General features: G+C 30.7%; 1 protein-coding gene across 1 annotated transcript; it reads right to left on the bottom strand.

Moving 5' to 3' along the window:
• Positions 1-13,792: 13,792 nt before the first annotated feature.
• LOC114415763 (U-box domain-containing protein 27-like) lies at positions 13,793-15,446 on the bottom strand. The gene has a single exon (XM_028380601.1). It carries the CDS (start codon positions 15,343-15,345, stop codon positions 14,092-14,094), a length of 1,254 nt encoding a protein of 417 aa, XP_028236402.1. The 5' UTR covers positions 15,346-15,446; the 3' UTR covers positions 13,793-14,091.
• Between the last annotated feature and the right edge of the window lie 2,139 nt (positions 15,447-17,585).

Raw genomic sequence — 17,585 nt, 5'->3', positions numbered from 1 at the left:
TGGTGTTGGGATGGAAGGATTTTGAAAGAGAAATGCAATTTTCAAGTGGATATAAAATGTTATATATCAAAATAATTTATTTGAATGTTAAAAGTTTTAAAATAGTAAACTTTTTATAAGGGTTTTCTTTTAGAGAGTTTTTTTTTTCTTTTTAAAATAATAAAAAAGATATTTTTTTTTGTAAAATAAAATAAATTTAAATAATACTTACAATTGACGATTTTTTTTAAAAAAAACTTCTATAATCTCAAAATATTATATATATATATATATATATATATATATATATTATTTTCCAAAATTTCAGTGTATTATTTTGTTTTTGTCATTATAATGAGAAGTATTTGTTAATTTTGTTAATGATAAATCTTTATATTAGAATTTGGTCAAAAGCTATTAATTTTCAGCCAAGACACAAAATTATATACTCAATACTATAACTCATAGTAAAATGTTGATGAATTTTTTTATTAATTTTTTTTAGAATATATTGAAAACAATACTACTTTTTTTTTATAAATTCAATTATAGAGTATTTATATAAGATGCGGGAGAGACATTTTGTGTTTTGGTAGTTAATGTTTTAAAGCATATAATTATAAATTATTTGTATAAATTTTAATTTGTTGGATGAATTTTATATTTCTGTCAACTAAATCATTGACGCAAGATGAAATAGTAACAATCACGCATTATAAGTAAAATTAGTCTCAATAAATAAGTTGAGGGACATTCATAATCTTGCAAGAAAGAATTTTTTTTTTATCACCCTTTTCTTATTAAATATATAAGTCTAACTTCATCATTAAATTGGCAAAAAAAAAATCATCACTAAATATAACTCTACATAACTCTACGCTTTTATTATTATTTATTTTTTTCTTGTTAAATAGTACAATCATAAATCATGTCAAAATCTCAACTACTCAATAATGTTATAGCCATTGATTACTTTTAAACTAGTTTACTTTTTAGGCGAAAAAAATTGTATAATTAATCGTTTGATTCTTTTTTCAAATTATTTTTTGAGCTTTTAGTTAAAAACTGGATAAACTGTTTTTAGTAAAATTTCATATTAAAACATAAAAAATTAAATTACTTCATCTATAATTTTTTTTTAAAAATGTTCAAATTATTTTATAAAATAAAAAAATATTTAATTTTTTTTTTCATTTTAAATTTCTTAAAATTTTAAAATATTTTTTTCAAACACTACACCAAAGGTCGGAAAAACATTTGATAAAATAATCCATAATTCCATAGTACTAGAATTATTAGGAAAAGCGTGGAAGTGTGGAAGCCACGGAGTCTAATAGCGTTCTAGCACTAGCATCCCTAGTAGTTCGGGTCAAATCTCTCCCCAATCTTCTCTCGATTTCTTCTCATTTAAAACCAAAAAGTTTTAATACTAACCCCATTTTTATAATCCACAGTCCGCAGGGACATTTTGTTCTTGCAATTGGATGTCTTTGACTTGTTATTTCGTTTCCATGCAAATACTCAACTTTATATTAAAGTAGAAAAGAAAACATAAAAAAAATTGTTTGAGTTTATAGTTTTGCTAACACATTGCTTAGTGCCATTTGTTAAATGCTTTTAATTTTACTTATGGAAAATAATTGTGTTCTTAACTTACTAATTTGCGGCCCTAAAAAAAACTTATTAATTTGTGTTTGACTTTGTTTATTTTCAACTTAGAAAATTTCGCACAAATTTTCTTTAGAAAGAATTATTTCACTGCATTCAGATTAATAAATAATACAATTAATTTGTGTTTTGGATATCTATCTTTAAATGCAAAGAAAAAAAAAAACAGGGAGGTCATGATTAGTGATTCATGAACAATACCCAACAATTAATTTACAAAATGATAAATGTTAAATTGTTACTAATTGTTCTAAACAGATGTTTATTAGGTTATAGCGTAATTGTCTCATCAAAACTCTTTAATAATATAACAAATGATTGAATTATCAATGTCACTATTACATTGTTAATTAATGTTGTTATTACTTTTTTTTTCTTTTTTTTAAGCAATGAAAGGACGTTGTTATTACTTAATAATAAGGACCAATGATATAAAAAAATAATTTAAAATTTTGATTGGTAAAAATTTAGATTAGACTAAAAATAAAAATTTGAATAAGTTTAGAGACTAAAATAATAATAAATCCTATATTTAACTAATTAATATAACAAACAAATACTGCAGGTAGTCTGATATAGCCATATTCCTAAGAAGCATGACCGCATGTGATCAAAGGCTTGCTAGAGTTGGATATGTATATACACGAGTTAAGTCTTTCATCCAATGTATGAGAGTTTTAAAGTTCATTTGTTTCAAAGTTAAATAAAGTTAATCTAATTTTTTAAATATAATTACTATGTCTGTATAAATTAATATTAACCATAAATTCTAAGTTAAAACATGCTAATAAAGAAAAAGACCAATCCTGTATGTAAAACAAAGAATCCTCTCTATTTGATAACGGCATTTACAGCTTGAAAAGTTGAGAGGGAGGTGTAGTCCCTAAAGATCGATGAATCCACCCATGATTTAACTTCAAATAAACACAGTCTAAGACAGTACTATGCAGAGCTCCAATCACGAGACTTTGGATTGTTTAATAAAATTACAATCTACGTCTAAATTACAATTCAGCTCTATAAAGTGCAGGTAGTGCTTACATTAATGTCTTTTTGTCCCCTAAATCCTGATTCTGCATATGTTGAAATATAGAATGTTTTGATTAGTTTATAGTCTCAGTGACCATGGTGCTTCCTTTTCCGTCCGTAATACACATTTGGGGAGAATAATTAAATAATTGTCCATATGCAAGGGAAAAAAGAAGGAATTTGTGGAGTAAAAAGTGGAGTAAGTAACTACAAAAAAAGGAGTAAAAACAAATAAACGCCAATTCAGCGGGCCAGGACAGCATAGCTAAAAGTTTGGTGTTTTCATGGATCAAAGATACAAGGAATTCTTGCTGGCTTACCAAATCCATGGGGTTTGTAGGGATTTTTTTTATTATTATATATTACATGCCAAAAATCTAGACCCCACTCACATGTCCTTTTGTTTTTTTTTATGTAGCTCACTTGATTACATTCTGTTTTTTCTATAGAAATTTTTAAATTATACTTCTCTCTCTTTATTTATTTATATATATATATATATATATATATATATATATATATATAACATCTTTCCTTAAAAGATGAACATTTGAATCTATTTTAATACAAATAGTTTTTTCATTAGTCTTTTTTTTAACTTTTTTCCCTCTCATTATTATTTTCCACATGATTAGCAATTCATTTTAAGTATTTATTATCAATGAAATGGTGATTTTACAAGTAATTTTAAAGCTAATTGACATATAGATATGTTTCAAACTTATTCTATTTTAAAAAAATCAAATTCATAATAAGATGTTGAAAATTAGTTTACTATAACACTAAGCTACAGAAAATAATAAAAAGATTTAAAAACACATCTCTACTTGGTTGCCATTATTAAAAAGGATTAAAGTGTAATCTTAAGAAGTATAATTTAAATATTAATTTTTTTATGAAAAAAGTGTATTTTTCTATTGCATTAGAGGTTTGACTGAATCCAAACAATACTTGCCTGCCATTCTTCCACTTAGTTTTTCCTTCTTTCAGCTAAAAGGTACTGATATATAAGTGATACTCGTACGTGTCCATTATTTTATTATTAATTTTCTACCTGTGAAGATTCCAATAGAACCAATGGATCATGTAACCTAAAAAACTCCAATAGGACCAATATTGAATTGCTCCAAACTGGCATTTGGTCTTAATTTCTCACATATATAGCTACCTTTGATTGGTCAATTTATATATGATTCGAGACTATCCTGAAGATACGAAGATCCTCCTCCTGCTTAATTCATTGCTTAATCTACCTCTTTTGAGACTTGAAAAGCATGTGAACACGGATTTGGCCTACCAAATCACCGATATTTATCACAAAAACTGTTGATAATCGTGGCTTTCCCGAGATAGTGTCCAGATCACGGTAATCTTTTTTGCAACTTTTTAAAATGATTACGTATATGCAATCAACTTTTTATATTAATAAAAAGTGCATCCATATAATTATCATCATTCTACTGACAATGATCTTTGTGGTCCATAAATTAGGTTTGTTTTGAAATTGTCATTAAAGATATATCTACACGTAATTATTCTTATGGCCGAGTACCTTATTTCATTTTTAATATAATTTCAAGAAGTTGGTTGAGTGTAGTAAAAAATAAATCGCATTTGATAGGTCATATTTGAGTTTTCACTCCTATATTTGAGGGGTTTATAGATGGGAGGCTTTTTTTATCTAAAGATTATAAAAAAAATTATGAATATTCTATTCCCTACGAAGCCGTTGTCGGACGAATCACTACGTGTCAATAGCATGTGTGTAGTTATAATTAACAGAATACAAAACACAATTTGTTTTTATAAAAATAATCAATCACCTTTATCATTTTATAAAAATATTTTCCAAAAATTACTAAACAGATTTGAATAATCGCTTAGTTTGTGATTTTAATTAATTTTTATTATGTAATCAATTGTATTCATTATCTTATCAGATAAATATTAGTCGGATAATGAATATGTAATTGAGGTACACTTAATTATTTGTATGTTAGTAAGTTTTAAATTGGCAGACTTTCTTTACCTTAGATTATAACAAAAAATTATTCAGTAATCCTAAATTACAGTTTGATTTATGATTCCAATTAATATTTACTAGTAATCAAGTGTTATTATTTGTTTTTATTAGTTAAAAAACCTAAATACGTGTGAGATAAAGATTAGGGGGACAATGCACTATTCTCTCCTCATCAATTTTTCTTTTTCTGTTTGAACACATGACCAACTGAAATATCTAAAAGAAAGAAGAAAAATAAAAGGTTGTGTCGAGAAATTATTCTTAGAAAAAAGGGGTACGTAGTTTGGTCTCGCACGTCTGTCGCCTCCCTGCGTTTGTTCTATGTTACATCAGAAAGAACAAAAACAGAAAAAAAGGATCACACACACTACACTACACTACACTACTGTTGCATGGTGTTTTCGCAGTGCATGTGGCCAATAGAAAGAACAAAAGAGCTTGCGGATCGTGGTTGAAACACATAGCTAGCTAAGTAGGAATGAACTAAGGAAAAAATGCAACGAAAGCATTTTGATTGAGGGGGAAGAGGACAAGAAGGGTGGGGAAGAAGTTACAGTTGTAGCCATAGTTGAGGTTGATGTGATTTGCTTAAAAAGAAGAAAAGTACAATACCTGATGAGATAGTGAGATGTGTGTGAGTATCACACCGTATAATTAGTGTGCATGGCTTCAAGGTCAATGGCTAGCTAAGTATGTGACCCTACTGCATGGAGTGTAGTGTCCATACAATTGGCTTGTTGTCGGTTACGAGCTGAACATATGATATTATATATTTGGGTATCGAAAAGAAAAACAAAGCGTGGCACACAATACGCCACATTCTCTCACAGTATCTTTGCCACAAAGAGGGTGTATCGGTGGGGGTCAACTTTGATATGCATATAACCTTCTTCTCTTTTTATAATAATAATAGGGAAAGGTGGGTTCTGGATGGAATCATATATATGAAGTTTCATTTGGTCAGATTTTCTGTTGTTGACCCACTAGTTAAAAGAGAGCACCTTGCTTATATGCAAATCACACTGCATGGCATAGATAAAGTCTGGTTCTTGCTTTCTATACTTTCCACGCTGCCTCTTGTGCTCTTTTCGGAATGTTATTCTAACCTTTTTTGAATAGGTCATTCGGAAAACTCAAAAGAGAGTGCTTCTCAAATATAATTTTACATTTCCAAAAGACAAAAAGGAAATACAAGAAGCTACTGGATAGTGTAGGAAACAATTAATAGTCATAAAATCTCCGCCATCAAGTGATCATTCAAGGCATGAATTTGATTGGTTGGGTTCAAAATATGAGAATTAAAAATGGATGGGTCAGGAGGCCATGAGACGAAAAAAATTATTACTCACCATTTAATTACGGAATAATTAAGGAAATTATAGAGGAGTGATGTAACATAGGGCAAACATCAATGTGCCTACAAAGTTCTTTCGAATGGACTAAGAACCTAATCAAGAAATATAATTTCTTCCTTAAGTTTTTTTTTTTTTTTTTTTTTTTTTTTTTTTTTTTTTTTTTTTTGCAAAAGCTCTTCCTTGAATCAGTAATCTAAAGGAAATCGTCAACCTCTTGTTACCAACTGTTTTCATGGTTGTTTAGTCAAATTTAGAATCAACAACAATTTGTTATAAGTTTTAAAAGAAAATTTTGTAAGAATAATACTAGTACAAGAAAAGATAACGTGAAAATAACATATTGAGCGTAAGGATTAAGTCAAATACATGTTATCTGTAAGGATCCTAATTATTTCATTTTATTTGTTGAACCCTTACCTTTGAATTTCTCAAAAAGGAATCTTATTTTGACTCTCATCTCTATAAATCATGTTACTTGATGTTTTACAAGTTAGTCATTAAAATTATGAGTTGAATATGTTAGTTTCTAGATTTTTAAATCTCCATTAATTTTAACGTTATAAAATGAAAATTATTTTACCTTATTTTATTGTGTAAAATAATTATAAAAAGTAAAATAAAAATTCATAAAATATATATTTTTCATAAAACAATAAATTAATAAAATATTTTAAAATTTAAAAAATTAAAATGTTCCCAAGTCACTAGTAGAAGACTGTTTATAGGCCCACAATATACGCAGGATAAGCCCGAAGGATAGGAAGGCTCGTATGGGACATGCTAACACCCTAGTTCTTGTCAGGCCCAGAAGAATTTAATTAGTTATAGTAGCCCAAATCAAGCAAATGCGCTTTTGCTATTCACCATCGATATAAGGGTAGCGAGAACAAAAAGGGAAAAAAAGTTTGGTGTTAGTATTTTTTATTTTTTATTTTTTTGTGAACCCAAGGTAATTTCTTAAACCAATTCATGTTTTTTTTAACCCAACATATTTTCCGACTTAGCCAAGAATAATATCTCAAGGATTCCTCTAAAAAAATATATCTCAAGGATTCATTTAAGGAACTCTGATATTTTTTATACATGGATTTGGTGATTAAATACCTGACAATGTGCTTAAGAAATAATATTTTTTTGTTAATAATCTTACACTATATCATACCAATCTATGCATTTATTGTTTCAAAATTAAAACATGCGAAAGTAATATGTGTGATCCATTTCAAGTTCCTAAATGATTCCATTATAAAATTTTCTGATATTATATTTAATTCGCATGCAAAGAAGAATCTAAGAGTGTATTAAAGGGGGTCAAAAATCATTTTTCATAATTATTTAAGTTCTAAAAAATGTTGATTATTAATTTTATGGATAAAATTGAAGATATGATATGTTATTAGAAAATTTTAAGCAAATATCAACTAAAAGCATATTTTTCTCATATATTTTCCTTTATTAACATTTTTTATTTTTATTTTTTTCTCATATATATACACACAAAGGGTCATAAGGAAGGAGGTTAAGGTACCTACTTGCTCCCTTAGATCCGTCCTTGTTCCCACGGATAATGGTTACACTATTAAAATAATAAAAAAAATACTAAAATTTTAGAATCTTATGTAACATGATATAAAAAAAAAGTTAAGAATTAAAGAAAAGATTCCCAGTTAGGAGATGCTCTGATCATGATAAAAATCTAAGAGTTAGTAGCACAGAAAGAAATCTGATTTAAAAAAAAACAATATAAAATGAAAAAGAAAACAACTTAAGATATAATAATATTTTTTCTACTAATAATAAAAGCATAGAAAATTTTTCAACCTACAAATTAAAGCAGAAAAAATCCTGTTCAATTAGAATAAGTGAATAACACAATGCAGCTAAATTTGGTATATTTGTTAGTGTACCCCTTGGTTCCCCCTCGGTCCACTTGATATCCGACGCATGCTGCTTGGATCCTTGGTCCCCAAGTTACACAAACTGTACCACGAGATATCCCCAAGATCTCGGAGTGTCAGTTATATTCCTCAAAGAGATTCAACCACCCTAAAGAAAACATTCTAATTTAGGGTATGTTTGTTTGTGGAGAACAAAAAAAGAATGAAAGAAAATTGGGAAGAAATATTTGAATTAGAGTAAAGAGAAAGAATGTGAGATTCACACTATTTTTTTTAAAAAAATTTCCTCTCTTAAACCAAATCATCCCTTGAAGAACTAATTAAACATTTATGTCTTCTTCCAAATTCCCATTACTTTTTAATCAGTATATGATCTTCCAACAAAAATACTATAAAATACATTTCTGCTTGAAATATAATTGAAACCCAAAACGGGATTCTGGTTGCTAAAGGGCCTTGGGGCCATGGGCTTTGCAATCATGTCTTAGATTGTTGAAGTCCATCGCATGAGCGTAATCATCCGTCATTGATAATCCGACTTTTTTTTATGCTATTGATAACCCGAATTAATCATGGGTGTTGTTTTGGTATACACCATTGATGGTATTTGAGAATCACGACAATAAAAGGAGCATTTTATGGTAATTAACTTAGGAGGTAAGCATGCAGTGAAAGCTAGACTTAGATTTTAAGCATGCGATGCAATTATGAAAATTATAATGCTTGCACGTAGAGGAATGATATTTATTTTATTCTACTTATTACTATTTCATTTCCTATCTACTTGCCACCTAATTAATAGGAATGGTATAATTTATAGCAGTCTAATAGTATAATTTTCGGTTTTAGGTGTAACTTTGTAAGTAGTACTATGATTGAGGATTCAAAAGAAAAGGTAAAAGTACAGTATATTATTACTGAGACCTACATCAAAAGATATTAAATGATAATAAAATCTAATAATTGAAACGTTGAGACCAATATTAGTTTTAGTTAGAATACAACAAATCATTTTTTAAGGATTTGCAGATCAATTGAATTATTATTTTTTCTTGTCTAATTCTTTTAGTTTCAAGTTTTAACGAACCTCACCCGACACATGATCAATCCTTACGCTACATAGAAATAGCACTAAAGTTCCCACCCACGACTGAGTGGTACGTGTCATCAATGCCGTAAAGAAAGAGCACACGAGCTAATAACTTTCGAACGATGAGTATTATTATTATTAGAGATTTAGGAGGATATTGAGTATTGGATTTATTATCTTTTAACCAAATTCAACTAACCCAATTGAATGTGGGGAATCAATTGTTTCCGAATACCTATTCATAAAAGTCAATGAATCTAATATTTATATTATACCATCAACACAACTACAAAGCTAGTCAACTATCTCTTAAAATTATAGAGTTTCAAGTCAAAAGATAAGATGCATACACATTGAAAATTGAATTTTTATTATTAAGATTTAGGTGGCTTAAATGCAAAGTGAAATATTGCATTTTAATATATAAACCTTAGTTGAATGGATGCATTGAAAATTATTTTTGTTTCAACTTCCAAAATAGCTTATTTATTATACTTGGTGGCAGTCTTCATTATAAATAGAGAAGAGAATTAGTGAAGAAACACAACACATATAGAGTGAGTGTGTGAGAAGAGAGATTATGAAACAAAGTCACTTTGTTGAAATAAAAGTGTTTTTGTGTGAATGTTATCATTTCTTGTAACCATTAAGTGAGATACTCAAGTTTGTAGAGTGATACACTATTTGGGGTGGGTTACAATCTTCTAATCATTTTTGTGGTGGTGAAATACTTTTTGAGATGGTTTCGTGAACATAGGCAAGAGGTGTCGAACCTCGTTAAATTTTTGTATTTGTTATTATTTTTTATGGTATAATCTTTATTATGTTCTCACGATCCTTTGTGGGTGTAAGTAATTTTATTTGTGGGAACATTGATTACCCAACAATAATATTAGAGTGTTGATTTTCCAATAAAAATTGACATAAATCCAAGGAGAGTGATGAACTCTTGGAAACCAATGCTTGAGAAGTTAAAAATCAGATTGTGCAACTTGGAAACCAATTCCTAATTGCACTATTGGAAACATTTTCAGTTTTTGCAATCTAAGCATGAGGTGGAAAAGTGGATGGTTGTTTGGGTGTTAGCCATATGGAACATATGGAATATGAGAAATGGATGCATCTTTAAATGAGGCACATTTGATGCAAGACGGGGACGTGACGGGTATAGCAAGGGGACAGACAAGGGACGACGTTGACTTCTTGGATACGGTTGACCAAGATGGGAATGGCAGTGACCTTTTGTGGGGACGTATTGGGGATGATGTTATCCTACACACGCATCCCCACAGTCCAAAGCAAGTGGTGGTCGAAAACGATGGGGCATAGCGATGGTGGTGCGACAATGCTGTTTGGTGGTGGTCGAAGTTTGGTCACGGTGGATGAAGGGTGGAGGAGATGGTTCTGGTCAGAGATGGTGCGGCACGACGACAATGGTGCAACAGTGTTGTTTGGTGGTCAGAGATGATGTACATTAACATTGCGTTTTGGTTATAATTTGTAACTTTCAATCTTATCTGTCTATGAAGATCAACAATTCAAAAAAGTTGGCTGGAGAGGCTACTAGCAAGAGAGGATCTACACCTGTGAAAAGATGGAGGAAGAAAAAGAGAAAGACAGGGGAGAGGGATTTGGTGGAGAAGGCGACATGACAACGGAGTAGATTGGCGGAGAGAAGAAGAATGAAGCGTAGAAGAGAAAGATAGAGGAAGAAGGAAGAAAGCATTTGTTTTCGTGAGAAAGAGGCTGAGGGTGTTTTTTTAGAAGAATAAAAGTTGATGTATTATTAAATGACATTTGTACCCATATTTTTGAACAACTATCAATAATTTAACTGAGGTTAATTGAGTAATTTTATTGTACACTCATTTATTATTTAGATAGAAGTTTATAATATGCTAGTGTTGTTACATATTTCTCATGATTTTTTTATTTTTCAGTTTTTTTTAAATAATAAAAAATATTAAAAAAATTTGTTGTTTCCTAACCGTACCCGTATCTTAGAATTTCTAGATTTATTGTTTCTCGTCCTTGTTCCCGTATATGTCCCCGTATCTCTTTCGGTGCATCCTAAATTGTAACAAGGAGGTTTCGGGTTGCTGTAGATATATATTGGACAGTGATAACTATTGTGGTTAGGAAGTACTTTTACTACAATTGTTGAGTAAAAATATCAACTAACCTCTACTCCAGTAGATTGTAACTTTCCAACCTGGTCCCTTCTGTATGTTTTCCGGTAGCCCAAGTGTTTAATGTTAAAGAGTCTCACATTAAATAAAATAAATTACTTGATGATGTAGTACTTTTAAGTCTTTAAAATTTTTCATCTAAAAATCTAGTCTTTTGGATTAGATTTTCCTCTTATACATTTAGACTTACATACACAAATAGATTATAAAGTTCTTTAAAACTTTATATATTCAACTATACATGTTAATCCAATATATTCTAGATTGGATTGATTCAATTTAGTTTATAAATTTAAAATTAACTTAAATCCATGAAATCCAATTAGATCTATTTTGACCAAGTTGGATGGTTTTTCATTTAAATCTAACTTTTGAATAAGAATAACTCTATTTGAGATATGCAAACATAACCAAATCAAATTAAATATGGAGAGTTTGATGCTTGGTCAGCAAGTTTTTTTTTTTTTTTTGACTGGGTCAGCAAATTAATGGGAGTTTTAAACATGTTATTATTAAAAATAATTATTAAATAATTGCTATAATTTTTAATATAATAAATAATTTCATTAAATATTTGCTTTTTTTTTACTTCCTTAAATCATAATCTCAGTTAAGCACAGCTATCTTCTTTAGCCTCTTTTCGTTGTCTGTCTCTTTTTAGATTTTAGTTCCTTTCAGTCTCTCTATTATTTTCTCATTCTATCTATTCAAAAGCTAGGACAAACATAAGGCTCGGCACATTTTGCAACCATGCTTTCCCTCCCATCTTTTTCCTTTGTATTGCTTCGTGCGGCAAGCCACGTTCTTCACACAACTCAAAAAATTCAATTCCCAACAAACAAACTTTGACATAGTGATGTTATATCAATAATCAATAATTTTATGAATATTTGTGTTTTATTAAACAATTCATTCACTTATAAATCAGGATATTCGCCATAGCATATTGTACAATATTTTTCAATCAATTAATCTACATAAGCTTCGAACATGTATTTTATATCTATAATTTATTTACACCGGTGATATATTTGGATGGGAGGATAGAGAATAAGAGAGAGAGAAATTTACTTCTGCCACGTTCAAAATTTGGGGAGTTTCATATATTGGGCGTATTACAATATTACACCGACTAACTAAAAACTCGCTTTAAAATGATTTTGGTGGTGCGGATATAATTTATGCGCTGCTATAAGTCATTGGTTAATGGTTAGGTGTATTGTAAGAGAAAATAAAGGTAGAAAAATATAATGCTTGAATCCATTATTTATTTAAGTCTACATCAGTGGCGTGCATTTGTTGTATTTGGGTCAGAAATAAAATTGGAGGGAGCTGAATGGAGCAAACAATTAATAACTTTGTCGCAATTGACAAACTAGTTGTATTTGATGTAGATCTGGTAAACTATATGTCCACTTTTTCTCAAGATTATGGATCGGCTAATTATTTTATCAAGATTTAAGAAATCTGATGAGGTTATTTAAAAATTTCATAATGGAGGGTGGGTATTGTTTAGGGCCCTATAAGCATTCCTATTTTGCATGTATGCCGTAGGGATTGGAGTGGTCAAACCTATAATGTCTCCCTCTCCATTCTTTTATCCCATTTCTTTTTCAATTGAGATTCCCATCCTTTTCATTCCTTTCTAGCAAACAAACAATTTTAAATTGAAAGAGAAAGTTCCCGTTACAGTCAGCAAAGCAACCATATTTCAGCATTTTGCGGCACTCTGTCTCTTTCTTTCTCAACAAATTGTTTGCTTTATGTGCATCAAATTAAAATCTTAACCCTAAGTCACTTCAAGTTCTTCACTTCTCTCCGGAACTTCATACCCGCACAGTTCCGGAATCTCGCTATTATTCTACTAGTATCATTAAAAACGCAGGTACATTGTACTAGTACTCTAGTAGTAGTAGTGTTCACTTAAGCACCAAATTGGTTTATATGATATATTTATAAAAACCGCCTTGTTATTATTGGGCAAAAATGACAAAAGACTCTCTTCTCGAGTAATTATCCAATTACCTAGTAAAACCCCTAACCAATGCATTCCAAGTGAAATTCATATTCATTCATTCTCTCTCAAGTTTCACGTTTTTTTAGGTTTCTATTTTTTTATTTTGGTATGGAAAAGGTTTTATGTTTCTAATTTAGTTTCAAATATTTGTTACTGCATTTTAAAAATTAAGAAAACAATAATTAATTATTAGTATTTCAAATAAATTTAAAATTAGTACATTACAACTCTTGTAATAAATATATTTTATTAAAAAATAATTATATTATCAATAAATAAGTAACTAAACAACCACTATGCTTGAATTCTTCTTGATTTGAATACTGATAGCAGTCACCACTACCGAAATCACTTTTTTTTTAGAAAGAAAACATGAATTATTATAAATCTTTGCACACGATCTATAAAAACATTTTTTTATTATTACAAGTCTTCTTTTTTTTTAATACAAAAGAGGAAAAACTAATCGCCCACTCTTTAGTTGCCTGCCTACTTTTTCTAAAGTGAGAAAAGATACTGCCCAAATCGAATTACTCTCCACGAATGCAAACAAACAAATAATAATTAGTTTGACAAATGTAAATTAGGCTCATCCTCAACCAAAAATTAAACACACAGTGTCCAAATCGTTGGCAAGCTTCGTGCATTGCACACACACTAGTAAGAGTGCAAGACCATTAAGATTCACAATTGACACTAAACGTAAGGAGCTCGAAATGAATATTTCCCTTTGTGATATTGGTTTTTTTTTTAAATTTGTCTATGAACAAACAAAATTTGGTTTGATTTACATTTTACAAGCAATTTTAATTACTACGTGGTGTGATTGTGAGGGAGAGAGCGTCAAAACGGCATGATATGCGTGGTTTTGGTGTCGTAGCACGAAAGGCAAGACTTGGAGTTCGCCAGAAAAATCTTGAGCAAATCGGTGCACATTTGTCGCACGTGCGGCGCACAATTGCTCTGCATCAGCAACAGAATCTTGGTCAAGCCATTGTTCTGCGTCACCGCCTCCTGTGCCTTGCGATCGCGGAACAGGTAACACAAGCTCCACAGCGTCGTCACCGCGTGCTCCGTCGCCGCGCTCGACACCTTCAGAACCTTGCTCAGCACCGCCGCCACACACGCCGCCGTCGCCTCCTCGCATATCTCGCTCCGCCCCTCCCTCGTCGATGACGCCGTCTCCACAATCTTCAACACCTTCTCCACCGCCGCGGCGCCCAAATTCGCCTCCGTCAACAGCCTCGTCATCGCCTTCACCGCTCCGAGGTTCACCAGCTTCAACTTGTTCCGCTTCGGCGCCGAAATCGCCACCAGGCTCGCCAGAGCGGCCTCGATCAGCGCCGCATCTTTCTCCGGCGCCGCCGATTTCAGCAACTCCGCCACCACACTTTCCTTCTCGGCGATTGAAATCTTCGCCTCCGCGTCCACGGCGACGAATTGAAGAACCCTAGCGGAGGCAATTTTTGATTCCAAGCTTCCTCGTTGGAGAACTAAAAGCAGAGAATCTAAGCTTTGTTTCTTTCCTTTCAGCATAGAGTTTTTCAATCCCTCGCGATCCTCGATGCTATCGAGAATCAAACCCAACACGATAACGACTTGTTCGAGAAATTCAACACTCGTTCCCGCGGTTACTCCGACGTCGACATTATGGAGGAAGCGAACGAGTTGATTCACGAAGCCTTCTAATTTTGCGAGGAAAAGTTTGTTTTGGAGAGAATCTTTGGCGAAGAGGAGGAGTTTCGAGAGCGAACCGAACCGGAGGGAGTCCGAGTCGGATTTGAAGTCGAAGACGGTTCGGAGGACTTGGTCAGGGGAAGGGAGCGGTTCGGAAGGGGTTGGGTGGCGAAGAAGCGAATCGGACCAGATCTGGATGAGGCTTTGGAGAGTACGGTTGGGGATGAAGTCTTTGGTATGGAGGAGTTGCATGGTGGCGGGGCAGGTGTTGTTGCCGGCGTCGAGCCAGCGTTGGATGCTGGAGCGGTCGTAGGTGACTCCGGTGCAGAGGCTGACAGGGGATTTCATGACGTCGAGAGAGATGGGGCACTTGAAGAAGCTGGGAACGCTTATGCATAGATCGTCTCTTGCTCTCACCATGGTTCTTTAGTTGAGACAGTGGGAAATCAAAGAGAATGGGGCGTTTAAAGATGGAATGAATGGGATAGAGAGAGTCAAAGGTGGGTGACGTAAGAGATTGGATTGGTTCGGTTATTGTGTGGGATGAGGAGGAGCGTCCGATGGTGGAGAAGGCATGATGAAGGGTTGAGATGGGAATGGGTCACACACGTGCAGGGATTGGAGGGAAGTAAATAAATGCATATGATGAGGGGTGAGGGGGAGAACGTGGGGCTTGGGGTTCCATTGGTCGCCCCGATTGTATCATTATTCTTAGCCAAATTCAGCTCTTTCACTTCTAATGACCACATTTTCCCAAATTTTTCACAAAAAATAGGTATTGTCACCAATTAATATTATTATTTTTATTAAGATATATTTTTAAATGTAAACGTAAGATGAACCAAGAGATTTTACCATAAAGATTAAAACAAATGTGATGTTTTTTTTAAAAGTCACTTAATAAGTGTGTATCTTATTTTTATTTAAGCTATGTTGGATAAAATTAACAAAAAGTTAATTCGAAATTTAAAATTAAAAATTAAAAAATTAACTTGTTAAATTATAAATGTTTAATAAAATTAATGGTTAAAGAAGTTAAAAAGTGTAAAATATTATAAAAGTAATTAAAACATGATTTATTTATAAAGGGTAATTAAGAAATTAAATAAATATATAAATGATAAAAAAATATAAAAAATTAGGAGTTAATATTTTAAAAATGTTACTTCAAGTAACATTTCAAAAAATATTAAAAATTATTAAAAATAATTATTTATTCAATAAAATATTTTTTTCACCCGGTAAAAATAATTAAAAATTAACTCTAATATTATTGAATTAGTATTATCGAACCGTCAAACAAGTTTTTTCACACCGTAGTATTGGCTCGTGTGATGCATGCCACCCTATCTCAACGTGCTCCCAAACATAGAGTAAGTAATTATTTGGTATTAGATTATATTCGGTAAAATATTTTGTTGTATGGTAAGTTTTTTTAAGTAACTTCTCGATAGTTTTTAATATTTTTTGAAACGCTATTTAAAAGTTAAATATTTTAAAATATTAATTTCTAACTTTTATATTTTTTCACTTTTATTCTTAATATATTTATTTATTTTCCTTGTTATCTATTTTAGATAAATCATAATTTTATTATTTTTCTATCGTTTTATATTTTTTCAATTACTTCAACTTCTAGTTTTACCCAATATATATAACCTTAATTTTAACCATTTAAATATGATTACATACTAATAAATTAATTATTTATCTCACTCTTATAAAATTATCTTTATATCTTTTGGGATATATATATATATATATATATATATATATATATATATATATATATATATATTAATGACTCGTATTTAAAATATATAAATAATGTAAACGTTATTTAAAATGATTTTCAATTAAAAATATTTTATCATTTCCTATTATTTGTCTTTCAAATTAATAAATAGTATTTCTTAAGAAAATTAGTGATTAAATAATTATTGTAATAAGATGACATTTTTTAATAATTAAAAAAATATTTTTATTGAAGGAGTTAAAATATAATTATACATCTACTTACATATTTAAATGAGATGTTATGGGAATAGTGCTGAGAAAATAATTAACAGTTTTATAAATCTCTTGAGTAGAAAATAGTTTAAGATAATTAAATCTTGACATGTAATATAAAATGTCCTATAAATTTCTTAAGCACCAAAGAACGTTATGAGAAGCTTACAAGTTGTAATTTATGACGTTGTTGCATTGTCGACTAGTTAATTAACTTTCAATTAATTTGAACTATCTAGCTATATCGCAGCTCATAAACTGCTAGTAACATTTGATGAGAAGACAACAGTTTTTCTATCCCTCCCGTTCAATTTGTTTTCAACATTTTTCTACCTTTCAATTAATTGATGATTAATAAAGGATGTATGTGTTGCAGTGTTTACTTCTTATGTTGATCGAACTTGAAAAAAAAATGACTCGTCAAATTAATACACAACTTATTATGCTTTCCACTGTTATGCACATACTTCTTGTGCACATCTGTGTTAAACTATCTTATGTACACACTTCAATTCTTATGTTGACCTTTTTACTAAATTGCCTCATCTGTATTAAAGAAATCACGTCTTGCTTTAAGAACTTTTATTTACTATCGGATTTGTGTTAGAATAATTTCCACTTACATAATATGTTATACATCTAATAGAAAT

The sequence above is a fragment of the Glycine soja genome, chromosome 6 (assembly GCF_004193775.1).
Source record: "Glycine soja cultivar W05 chromosome 6, ASM419377v2, whole genome shotgun sequence".
NCBI lineage: Eukaryota > Viridiplantae > Streptophyta > Magnoliopsida > Fabales > Fabaceae > Glycine > Glycine soja.
This window is presented reverse-complemented; position numbering and strand designations above follow the sequence as displayed.